Source organism: Heteronotia binoei, chromosome 21 (genome assembly GCF_032191835.1).
Source record: "Heteronotia binoei isolate CCM8104 ecotype False Entrance Well chromosome 21, APGP_CSIRO_Hbin_v1, whole genome shotgun sequence".
In the NCBI taxonomy this organism is placed as follows: domain Eukaryota; kingdom Metazoa; phylum Chordata; class Lepidosauria; order Squamata; family Gekkonidae; genus Heteronotia; species Heteronotia binoei.
In genome coordinates, this window is record NC_083243.1 from 163,882,777 (window position 1) to 163,895,220 (window position 12,444).

The following is a 12,444-nucleotide window of genomic DNA, read 5'->3' on the forward strand; positions in this document are numbered from 1 at the left end:
TGGTCTGGAAAAATGTCACACTAACAATCAGGCCTTAAAACATCACTTGCAAACTCGAAATTTTGAATACTTCCTTTGGCTTGCCATTAGAAAGAAGTCACATTCTTCTCCCATGGGAATGGTCTGATCTTCTAGGATTAGCTTCTTGGAAACTTTGCTTGGAAAAGGTGGTTTCCTCAAAGGAGACAAAATAGCAACTGACAGTATGACATCTTATTGCACAACCAAAACACTTATCACACGAACAATTATGCAAGGGTACTTTTGAGAGCAAACCTGAAAGTTTAATTCAGACTTTATAAAAGTATACAGTAGGATAAGAGAGGAGGTGGTTGAGAAGGTTGTTTCCTTCTTTATAACAAGTCCTGGGTTTATGATTCTCCTTTCAAAGGTTTCCCTTTGAAAAAAATGATATATTTAAAAGAGTGGCTTTACTGCACTGCTGCCCTTTTGAAATATAGCATAGATAGAAGTGGACTACCATAATCTCCTAAGGGCATCTTATATCCAACTGCACCTGACAGCCTGGCCTCTTGGCTCCAGATCTGTACACAAGATGTGCTGTTTCATAAGAACATAAGAGAAGCCATGTTAGATCAGGCCAATGGCCCATCCAGTCCAACATTCTGTCACACAGCGGCCAAATATATATATATATATATATATATTTTATCTAACCCCCTCTTGATATATACACCACCTTTCCATATACTCCACTCCCTGCACTCTGGTGCTGTCAGCCCTCTCTCTATTGCAGGCAAGGACCAGTGCAGTCTGGGCAGTTGACACTGCTGGCTTTCTATGATGACTTCAAAAGGCCTTCTGCCTTTTCCCAGGACACTTCCTCACACTCCTGCATGTGTGCTGCAGTATCCACCAGGAGCACAGGAAGTTTCCATTTGTTAGGAACTAGTTACCCGATAAGAAGGGCAACTGGGGAAAAAGTTTGGGGGTTTTTTGGTTATCTTTTCCTGGGTTTCCTGGGTTTTCTAGGAAATCCATGAGCTAGTCTGCAGCAGATGGAGAGGTACTAGCAGTTCATGAGTTACCTGTTGGAGACTTCTTATACATGTTCCTTTTTTCATTCTATATAGGTCAGTGAAATGAAAGAAAACTGAATTCCATCACTGCCACCTTCTGGGTTCCATATATGGCAATAAAACACCTATTATTCCTTGATCTGCACTATCCACCTGTGGGCCTGATGGCGCCAAAACTGGCTGTGTTGTCACCTCAGCAGCACTTTGTGTTAAATGAAGATGTAGAGAGAAGCCCTAGAAAGACAGGTACAACACTGCACAGAACAAGGTGCCATATAGGTCATCACTCCCAACAGCCTGAGAATTTCTGTACCTTTGGTGCATATCAGCAAGGCACCACCATGGGTGAAGGGGAATATGGCTTGCCCAGCCAGAGCCTTGCAATTGCCTGCCCTCCCCCTCCCCCTGAAGAACTGGGGTTGATAGTGCTCCTTTCCTCCCCTCCCTCCCTCTTTCCCAGGCATCCTTAAAGACAAGATGGCAAGTTTTGCTTGCCTAGTGCAGCTTTCCAATCTCCCACATCTCTACTCTGGCTTCTTTGTAGGAAAGTAAGAGGTGGAAGGGCTGAGTTGGTGGTGAGATGTGAGCAAGAGGTGGTGGCAACCAAGAAGCAACCCTTTATGAGCCATTCTGGTTTCTAGTGACAGCTAGCTCCAGCCTCAACATTGTTTTAGCTTTTGATGCAGCCAAATTCTATGTCCTGTGCCATCTGTGTCTCCCCCACCCTCCACCTTCAAAAGCAGACGATAATATAATTTTACAATACAAAATGTAATTAGAAAGCCACGCAGCTTCAGGGCAGAAAAAACAAAGTATAACTCTGATCTGAAACCTGACTAGATTTCAAAAGGAGTCTACTTCAACTTGCTGAGAGGAGGCAGCTGCTTTTACTACAAGACACTTATTCACTCTGTGCATATTTTTGTGTCATCAAAATTAAGGAGCACTGCTCAGCATTTGAGTCAAATCTTTGAATGTTTGAGACACAAGGTATATTTTTGTTTTGTCCATACAGAAGTGGGTGGCAAACTGGGTCAAAGGTATGGTGGAAGCCTTTGGGGAACAAGCTGATCTAGTGAATCAGCCACCTTTCCTCCCAGGACAGCCAAGTTCTCAGGCGCCTTTGAAGAGCAAATCAGTATGGCCCTTAGATAAGGATGCAATAAATAGCTTGGGAAAAGGCGCTGTCTCAGTGACGGAAACATGTTTTGCCTGTAGGAGGTCTCAGGTTCAACCCCTCATTTCTCCAGTTAATTAAAAAAGGTAAATTGGCATAATGTATGAAGATTAGAAGGAAATGAAGTTGTTGCAGAATGGCAGCTGCTCCAAGTAAACAGTCCCAAGCTAGTGGACTGACTTGGTGTAAGCAGCTACATGTGTCTGTTATATAGTCTACTGAGAGGAAGAAGAGGCTTAAATATATTCCCTGGTAATGATATTCACACACCAAGATAAGAACAATGACCAGCATTCTCCTATTCCAAAGTTCTTAGATGGGGAGCTTATTGATTGCCTTGCCTCAAAAGAAGGGTGTTGCATTGCACCTGAGGACATTTTGGTCAATCTGAATCTATAAATTTACAGATTAACTGCATTTATTATCTCTCCCATCAAATGTTATTTGTATCCTCGTAACTCTCAATACACAGCACTTTCTTTTGTCCACAACTCTAATCAAGCTACTAACTTCAGTGTCCTCCTACTGCAAGATGTTAACCATGTCAATTATTAGTGGAGCCAACAGCCATGATGCAGTATAAATATAATTCTATTAGTTGTGAACTTTGTGCTAATAGAAAAGAGAGTGAGTCTTAATAAACTCCACCCTGCCACTGAATGAAGTCTTCTCCCTCCCCCCCACAAGAGATGCTGATACTCGGCTCAGTGCCTGGTCTGGAAATACAAGTTTTCTTTGCTTCCTTGAAGAGAGGTCATAATGCCATAATATGCAGTGTGGCTAGAGGGAGAAGTGGCCAAGATTTAAAAGACCAAGCTCTAAAGGAGAAGAGGGGATACATTTCTGCCCATATTACCTTCCCCTCACTACAATCACCCAAGGTCACCATATGATCTTCCTGGACTAAAAATTATTATTTTAAAAATCCCCTTCCTAACTATTTACAGGACCCTGGACTTGGATTGTGACTAGATCTATAGCCTCCCCTTTGCCCACTCCTGCTGGTCCCTTTATGCACTATTCACCACCACACAATGCCTGTGCGAAAGTTCACTCTGGGATGTAATCTCTGAAAGAGTTGAAGCTCAGGCTCCTGCCACTTGAGGTCAGGGTCGAGTTGGCATGAATCCTAGGGATCTTCTCCATCAGTTTAGACACAGCTCGCCTCTTGAAGGTCCCTGGAGAAAAATTCCCTTGTTTCATCAGCTCACTATACAGGGTATTGAACACCATCACAGCCTCCTCATAGCTGTCCCTGGTAGAAATCTCATAGAAAGGATGCTTCAAAGCCTTGGAGAGGTTCTCCCCATCCTCAGAGGTCACCATCCGGTCAAACTGCAGGTCTTTCTTATTTCCAATGATCACCACTGGTGGCTGCTCACTCCCACTGCTCCTCTTTGGGCTGGAATGAATGTGGTTGATGAGGAAACACAGCCTCATCACTTCATCGAAGCTGCATCTGTCAGTGACTGAGTAAACCACAGCAAAGCCATCTCCCCATTTAATCTTCTCTTCTATTTGTAGGGAGTCTTCCTCCTAGAACAGAAAAACATGACAAAACAACAAAAGTTTTGCACAAAGCGCCTTCTCTGCCAAAACTTCAGTGTGTCTCCATGTAGCTACCAATTATAGCTGAGAACCTGACAGATGCAGCCACCTATAGGGAGAGTGACAGGCAGGAAGGACCAAACTGGACATTCCGCAGCAGGAAGTCAGGGCGGGAACCCTGGTCACTGGCAAACAGAAGCAATGTGGTGGGAGGAAATTTGATTGACAGTGGAGAAGCAGTGAGGTGTGGAGGGCTGTCTCCCTGCAACCTCTGCCTTCAAGCTGCTCTTTTCACAGTGCTGTGCTTTGTGGTTTGCCTCATCATTACATAAATGGACAGGACAGAGCAGGATGCAGGATAACAGTGGTAGGCAGGGAAAGAAAAGAGTAGATCCTTCCCACTCACTGCTTCTCAAATACAAATCACTTCCTTCCCCACGCCTTGCATCTGTTCAGTGGTGACCCCATTTCTTTTTTTAAGTCAAAAATAATCTTCATTATAATAGGACTAAGAATAAGATAAATCTCAAGAAACATATGAAGTCTGAACATATACAATGTGTGTGTATCAGGTACAGTGAAGATATATAAGGCAGACATTAAATAATAAGAATCATGTCCAAAGTTGTCTCAAATTCTATTTCTGACGCAGGGAATTCCAGGAAAGGAAACCAAGTTGAAGTAGTAACCCCATTTCTTAATCTGGTCTGCCATCGGACATCGGACAGTTTGTTTCATTGGACAGTTTGTTTCACAGAAAGTGGGTGTGCTGAAATGCAACAACGTCTTAACTGTACAGTGCAGCTTAAAGACAGAAACTAAAAAGGGAGGGAGGGCAACATAGTCAGCCAAAGACCCTGTGTACACAAAGCATGACCCTTAGGCAGTCACAACAACACCTGCTCTCAGAAGCATATGCCTAAGAGCACTCTTTCAAGATGAACTTGTGTAGATTGCTCACCTCTTAACACAATTTAATATTCACTTTATAAAACTAGAATTAATAAAAAGTGAATTCCCCACATATACATTTTAGTGCAAGTTCTTGTGTGCTAGGATAACTGTTGAATCAGAACAACTAAGCACTCATTTGGGATTCATATAGTAACAGAAAAAAAATAAGTAGTCTTGCAACAAACCATTAAAAAATCTACCATCCAAGAACAAATGTTGCAGGATTTCCAAGAACTGAAGTGATGAACACCACTCTACAATAATAATTAATATGCATGCATGCATCTGTGCCAAAAATCCAGAGCATCTGATCAGGAAATAACTGATGGATCAAAACAGAAATGCAACATATGTATCTTAAACAAGCTTCTCTGCTGTTCTCCAGTTCTTACTACATTTGGACTTTTCTCTTTTCCAAATATGGAAACTGAAAATCTGACTTTATAAGTGAAGTGGGTCTTCACTCCACCCACCCCCATAACTTCAGTTTTGATTTATGGACTGGCCAAAATCTCCTATTTAAATTATAGCCAGTATGTCCTTGAGTTTAATGACTCTTTGATCAACTCTCAAATACTATTAAGTATCTGAACGCTCCCATCTGCTAACCCTTGTGCAGACGTCTTGTTGAAACTATTAAAGTCCACCTAATCTCTCAGCATCAGCATGAACAGCAGCACAGCTTCCTGTTTTTTCTGCTCTTGTATGAGCCTTTGAGCCTCTGTAAATTTTAATCTCTGAACAAAATCACAAATATATGAAGAAAGGTCATATTTAAAAATGTTTAGTGCCATGAACAAGAGTTTGTTTTAACACAATAATTTGTGATACCAGCCACTAAATTATAACCATACCTGTCCTGCTGTGTCAAGAATTTCAAAATGCACCATTTCTCCATCAATGACAGCTGTATGCCTGTAGATCATCTCTGTGGAAAAGAAATATGTATGAGAATTCTCCTAGATAGAGATTGATTGACTCAGTCAAGGAAGCCACAGCCCTCAGTTTGCAAGCCTTGAGCAACGTGTTAACGATAGGATATTTTGCAGGTCATTAATTCACAGGGTCACCAGACTTGATGGCACTTAGGACACATACATCTGAAAAAAGTCCTAGTAAGAAGTCAAAGAGCATTCTAAATGAGGCTACTTAATTCATTTCTTGGCACCCCGAGACCATTATTAAATATGTACACAGTTTAATATGGGAATCCTCCTACGCATAAACATGCAGGGCCTTTTTTTTTGTAGAAAAAGCCCAACAAGAAATCATTTGCATATTAGGCCACATCCCCCAACACCAAGCCAGCCAGAACTGTGTTCCTGGGCGTTCCTGTTCAAAAAAAGCCCTGTGGATATGTACACTCAAACTTGTGAATGTTGCACAGTAATTTTGCAGTCATCATAAGCTGCAAAATCCTTCCAGTTCTTCTGTGACCATGAGCATAAATTTCAGGAAGCTAGCAGGTTCAAGTCTCTACCAAATTTTAGTGTGGTGGGGAATGCCCTCATGGATTACTAACCAGGCAGCACAAGATGTACCCAGTGCCCTAGACTGTGTCTGCTTCCTCTTGGTTTGGGCAATCTGTGAGCATACCAAGTAGAATCACAAGTGGAACTTATCTCTCCTTCTCTGCTCCCTGTAGGCATGACAGATATAATATGAAATAATCAAATGTGTTTCTTTTATGATATTGTTGCACACTCCAAACATTTACTTAGGAATGTGACCTTTTAAATAGTTTCTTATTCTTCCTTTCCATCTTACAACCACCCCTTCACTCATGTACTAGCTATTTAGTACATTTTTATTTTGCCCTTCCTCCATAATATTACCAGAAACTTACTCCCCCGCCCCTGCTTTGGTTCTTTCCTTCCCTCAAACCCATCTGCTCTAAACAGCTTTTTAACAATGTACCAGGAATTCGTTGTTTGTCTGCTAAACATTCTATACAACAATGAGAATAACGCTGTTAAATGTGGAATGTTTTTACTGATGTGAATCCTCACTATTGATTGTCCCCTCCTAGCTTAGCGAATTTTCCTTTTTCCTTAAACTTGTAGACATCATGGCATATTCTTCCCTCCAGTACTAACTGGAGTTCATGTTATCCTTCCTGCCTTAATTTACTGGATATTGAAGAAAGCAGCAAGAAATCTCATTTGTCAATAAACCAGATAGCCCCAGTGGGCAAGCGCCTCCCCAACTTTGTATAGAATGCTCACTCTTTAGAGCAAAAGTGTGGGAGTGAATGGGTGGGATTGAACTTCTGAGTGAAAAACAAAGAAACCATCTGCACCAGCTATTACCAGAATTATCAACACTGATTAAAATAGCCATGACTATACTTTTCCATCCTGTACATCAGGAAAGTCATTTTCATGACTTTGTAGAATAAAGACCTTTCTGCGTTCAAGTGTGGTACAGCCAAATTTAGTCTCATCATGGCTTTTGTGGATGGACATAAACAGATTTCTTGGGAGTTGGAGTTTAAGTGAGTTTGGCAAGACAGCACCAATTGCACTCAGCAAAGAATTCTAACAATGTGTATATAGACTTTCTTTTGATTGGTGTTTTCTAACTAGCTGTAATAAAACTGTATTTAACTTAGGTAATAAAGTTCTGTTTTTCTTCATTTTTGAGCTGCCTGCTTAATCTTGGTCATTGGTTCAAGGTTAGGTTATGACTGCATCCTAAATTTGCTTTAGCAATACACACACACACACACACAATGATAAGCCAGCCAAGTGGTTCTTAATAAACATGGATTCACATACTAGAATGCTGATATTAAACTCAATTAATTATTTCCATGCAGTTTCACAGTGCTTTTGGCTTTGAGGAACCTTATTGGGATGTACTATGATGAATGCATATGGCCAGTATTACATCAACTTCATTATCACTCAGGTTTTTTTCCAGGTGTTGGTGTTGACCATCAAACCCTAAAAGGCCTAGTACCAACGTGCCTTAAAGCCCACTTTCACTCATGTGAATCTGCCTAAACATGAGATTTTCTGGTGGTGCACTGTTCTATAAATCCATGCTGTCCAAAGTGAAGCCAGCAGGCACCAGAAAGAGAATTTTCTTAGCTGTTGCCTGAAGATTGTTGAATTCTTTGCCATTGCAAACCCATTTGACCCATTCCCACCTTGCTTTCCAACAAAATGCTGACCACTTTGTTTTAGGGTAGCTAGCTTATAATTTGATTGTCAAGTTTGAGTTTGGATTTTCTGTTTGGTACTTGTTGCTACATTTTTATAGTGGTTAAACTGGTGTTATGGTTTTGATTATCTATCTCTTATGGTATTTATGATTTATATGACTGTAAGCCACTGTGGACACTTTGAAAATAAACCAATAAAACCATTCAACAAAAGGAAAAGAACATGTCATAGTGAGCTGACAGAGCCTGCCTGAATCAAGCGAAGGCAAGGCCAGCATGACTCTGGCTTTGTTTCCATCATCTTAAGTTAATGGTAGGTCTGCCACCTGAGGCAGGAAGGGTTAGTATGTAGTATGTATTAGTATGCAGAAGCTACAGTGAGCTGATTACTGTTACGATATCAAGAGGGCATCAACAAACAGCTTTATTGAACTACCAAGCATTGGCCCAGAGAGTCAGAGCTCTGTTCTCTTAGAAACCTCCCCCTAGGAACATGGTTCTTGTTAACATAATTCCATTTATCATTATACATCCTTTCTATTTTATAATTTATTTTTTAACAGTACCATAATTAATAAATAAATGAACTGTCTGGTCAAAGTTTTAACCACACAACTAAATTCAATAAACTGATAAGAAAGCAGGGTCTCTTGTGCTGTTATTCAGTTACATAGTCCTTAAAGTATGCAGATCTTCTCTGTTTGCACCCATATCTCAGTGCCCACTATTAGTCTTTGGTCCCGGTTTTTCTTTATTCTGTTGATCTTCTCTTTCAGTAGATTTAGTGTCTGGAGGTATCTGTTTCTCTTCTTCAACTGGCACTTCCATTTACTCCCCAAGTTGTTCAGGCATATTGTTTCTCTTATGCCATAGTTATGTTCTATTCCTATGAATCACTTGCCCTCCTTGTGAAATGACTTCATAGGATTGGGTGCTACTTCTACTTTCACTGTTTCTTCTGTTCATAGCTTGTAGTTCATTCCTTCTGCTTGGATTCCAACAGGTGTGCCAGGAGTCAGGAGTGGTAATTCTTTTGCACTTTTTTGAAAAAAATTATTGTAATTCCTGATCATGACTACTTTCTTCAATACAAGTCCTCCATCTGCTGGCTGAAGGATGTCTCCCTTCATAGGCAGCAGAGTTTTTTTCCTCTTGCCCATCAGTGCATATTCAGGACTGTTCAGACAATCTTACAAAGGAATATTTCTGTGCGCTAAGAACACTTGCCAGGGATCAGTTCCTGTGATAATTGCCTTCAATAATAATTTTTGGCACTATTCACTGACAATTACAACTTTCTGTTACTTTCATCGAATCATAGAGTTGGAAGGGACCTCTAGGGTCATCTAGTCCGACCCCCTGCACAATGCAGGAAACTCACAAATACCTACCCCTAAATTCACAGGATCTTCATTGCTGTCAGATGGCCATCTAGCCTCTGTTTAAAAACCTCCAAGGAAGGAGAGCCCACCACCTCCCGAGGAAGCCTGTTCCACTGAGGAATCACTCTAACGGTCAGGAGGTTCTTCCTAATGCTGAGCCAGAAACTCTTTTGATTTAATTTCAACCCACTAGTTCTGGTCCTACCTTCTGGGGCCACAGAAAACAATTCCACACCATTCTCTAGATGACAGCCCTTCAAGTACTTGAAGATGGTGATCATATCACCTCTCAGCTGCCTCCTCTCCAGGCTAAACATCCCCAGCTCCTTCAACCTTTCCTCATAGGACTCGGTCTCCAGACCCCTCACCATCTTCGTCGCCCTCCTCTGGACCCATTCCAGCTTATCTATATCCTTCTTAAAATGTGGTGCCCAAAACTGAACACAATACTCTAGGTGAGGTCTTAACAGAGCAGAGTAAAGCGATACTATCACATGTGATCTGGACACTATACTTCTGTTGATACAGCCCAAAATTGCATTTGCCTTTTTAGCCATCGCATCACACTGTTGACTTATGTTCAGCATATGATCCACTAAGACCCCTAGATACTTTGTAGGTAAGCTGGAGATGAACTGTGGGAGTCAAACTCTCATTATGTTTCAGATATTTTAAAGCCTTCTCTGGAGAATTGAGGTCCATGATCAGAAAATATTATGTCTAGAATGCCACATCTTGCAAAGTGTGTCTTCAGGTTTGCGATAACTATTTTTTCCAGTGTCTGATAAGAAATTTACTTCCCAAAAGTTGGAGTAATAACCTAAAATGGCTAAGTATTGCTGCTGCCTAAAAGTAAATAGGTCAACTTTTCCCATGGTCTTGTGGGCAACTCTTAAGGAGGAAAGTCTCCTTCTGTTGTTGATTGAGGCCCTCCAACCTCAAGATTCCCCCAATCAAAAGTTGTCTCATGGATTCTGAAACTGTAGCCAAATTGGCACAGACCTTGGTTAAAAAAATTGTCATTTGAATAATGTGCTGTACTCCTTTCACATAATCAGGGACTGGTATATTTCAGATAGTATGAATCTTATGAGGGCCTGCCTTTAGTCCTTCCACTGTAAGGAAATCCTTTGCAGGGTTTTTTTTTTGCATAAAAAGCCCAACAGGAACTCATTTGCATATTAGGTCACACCCTGATGTTTCACACAAGGCTTTTTCTACAAAAAAAGCCTGACATGAACTTATTTGCATATTAGGCCACATCCCCTGATGACAAGTCAGCCGGAACTGCATTCTAGTGCGTTTGTGCTCAAAAAAAGCCCTGGTCCTTTGTATGTTATCTCACACTCTTCTAGTTTCATTTTCTTAGCATTCAGTTTAATAACTTTGTCTCTGCATCTCTGAAGAAAAGCCAGGAACTTCTGGTCATGATGCTGCTCAACTTTTTTGTCATCTGTACTTTGGAGAAAATAAGAGAGTCTAACCAGTCACTAAGAGGCCAAACCAATGGTGCAAAATTAAGTAAAAATATTTTTTTATTTTTCAGTTCAAGAATCACTGCAAGAATAACAGACTGCCCTGACAAAGCCTTCTGGCAAAACACATATGGAATTGGGGGGATTTCAACTGAGTAGTAAAATATATTTTTAATTTACACCTTCTGCCTTGGCCTTACTTTTTATCTCTTAGTGACAGGTGAGCCCCTTTTGTTTTAACTGAGCAATAAAATATGTTTTTACCTTATTTTGCACCATCACCCTTAGCCTTGTTTGTCATCTTGTACCTCACTTACTATGAGAATATCATCTACTATTATTTTTACTCCAGGCAGCCCTTCCGGTGCTTGCCTAAATTGCCTCTGAAACACTGGCATTTGCAGCCATCTGAAGCATCCAAATGGTGTGGGGGAAAAATGGTCTACTGGACTCTTCATCAAGTCTAATATGTCAGAAGCAATTCGTACCATCACAAGCAGTAAAAAAACCAAAACAACCCTGGCTTTGGAGAGTTCTAGCAATATGTCATCAATGGTTGGTATAGATACTGGCATCTCTTCAGCAATCAATCCGGATCAATGCAACTCATAGTCAATCAACTTTGGGTCAATGCAATCAACTTTGGGTCAATGCAAATTCATAGTCTGCCTGAAGGGTTCTTTATCACTAGCATAGTGTTGCCCACAGAGAATTACCATCCACAGGTGCTATAATGTCTTTGTTCTGCAACTTACAAAGTTTCTCTTGCAGAGCTGTATAGTGCAGATTTCTCCAAGGGAGGCACACTGGTTCTACTGTTGACTTGACTTCTAGTTGTAATTCACCTGCCAGGCAACCTTCCCCTTGGAACACATCTCCATCGTTTTTACAAAGTTCTCCTTTGTAAAAGCAATTTGTACCCCTTGTTTCATGAACTGGAGCTAAAAATAATTTGTCACTAGATCTTGATTAGGTCCATAGCCTGTATTTCAGTGCCTCCTTTTCCTGCCACAATAAATGTCAGTTGGTACCACCTCTTATTTGGGGGCAGAGTGTGATTATTAGGTTGTATTTTCCTATGGGTTGCATGATATTGTCATTATATATAATCAAAATCTGGCTGCTTTTTTGAATGTATGTGTTTGGATTCAATTCAATCAATTTTATGTGTGCAGTCACATAAAGAGGCCCCACTATTGAGCTGAAATCACACTGGCCATTTCCCCACCAGTTGTTGAATAAACTGCAGTAGGTATAATGGCTGTTTTCCTTTGTGACTCAAAAGCTAAAACCTTTGTCTATGTAATGACCATGATGTCATCACTTTTCTGTGATAGCCTTTCTCCTTCTCTACTCTTTGTCTGTTGGAGTTTTTTGTCTTTTCCTTCCTTTTTTGTTTTGCTTTTACACATGCTGCTGAAATTATTCAAACTGTTACATTCCTTGCAGTACTGGCCTTTGTTCATGAAGTTTCCCACAATATATACACCTCACACTAGGTATGCTATGGTGACTAGTTCCTTTCTTCACCAGCTGTTTCACTGTGCACAGGCCTGGCGTGAGGGCGCATAGCACCCCAGGCAGCCTTGATGCCTGCCGCCCCCTTCCATGTGCCTCCTACTCCCTCCCTCCCAGTTTTTAATGTCTGGGAACTGGTGGCAAAGCACTGGCTCCTGGGGCTCTTTCAAGGTATGCCCTCCCA

General features: G+C 41.0%; 1 protein-coding gene across 1 annotated transcript in view; it reads right to left on the bottom strand.

Moving 5' to 3' along the window:
• Nucleotides 1-2,955: 2,955 nt before the first annotated feature.
• The window catches only part of LOC132588769 (ras-related and estrogen-regulated growth inhibitor-like), a 49,823-nt gene continuing 40,334 nt past the window's right edge, over nucleotides 2,956-12,444 (bottom strand). The window contains exons 3-4 of the mRNA XM_060261197.1: nucleotides 5,574-5,647; nucleotides 2,956-3,753 (exon numbers count right to left, since the gene is read on the bottom strand). Of these exons, the coding sequence (XP_060117180.1) occupies nucleotides 3,268-3,753; nucleotides 5,574-5,647 (560 nt within the window). The 3' untranslated portion in view covers nucleotides 2,956-3,267. The remainder of the gene's footprint in view (nucleotides 3,754-5,573; nucleotides 5,648-12,444) is intronic.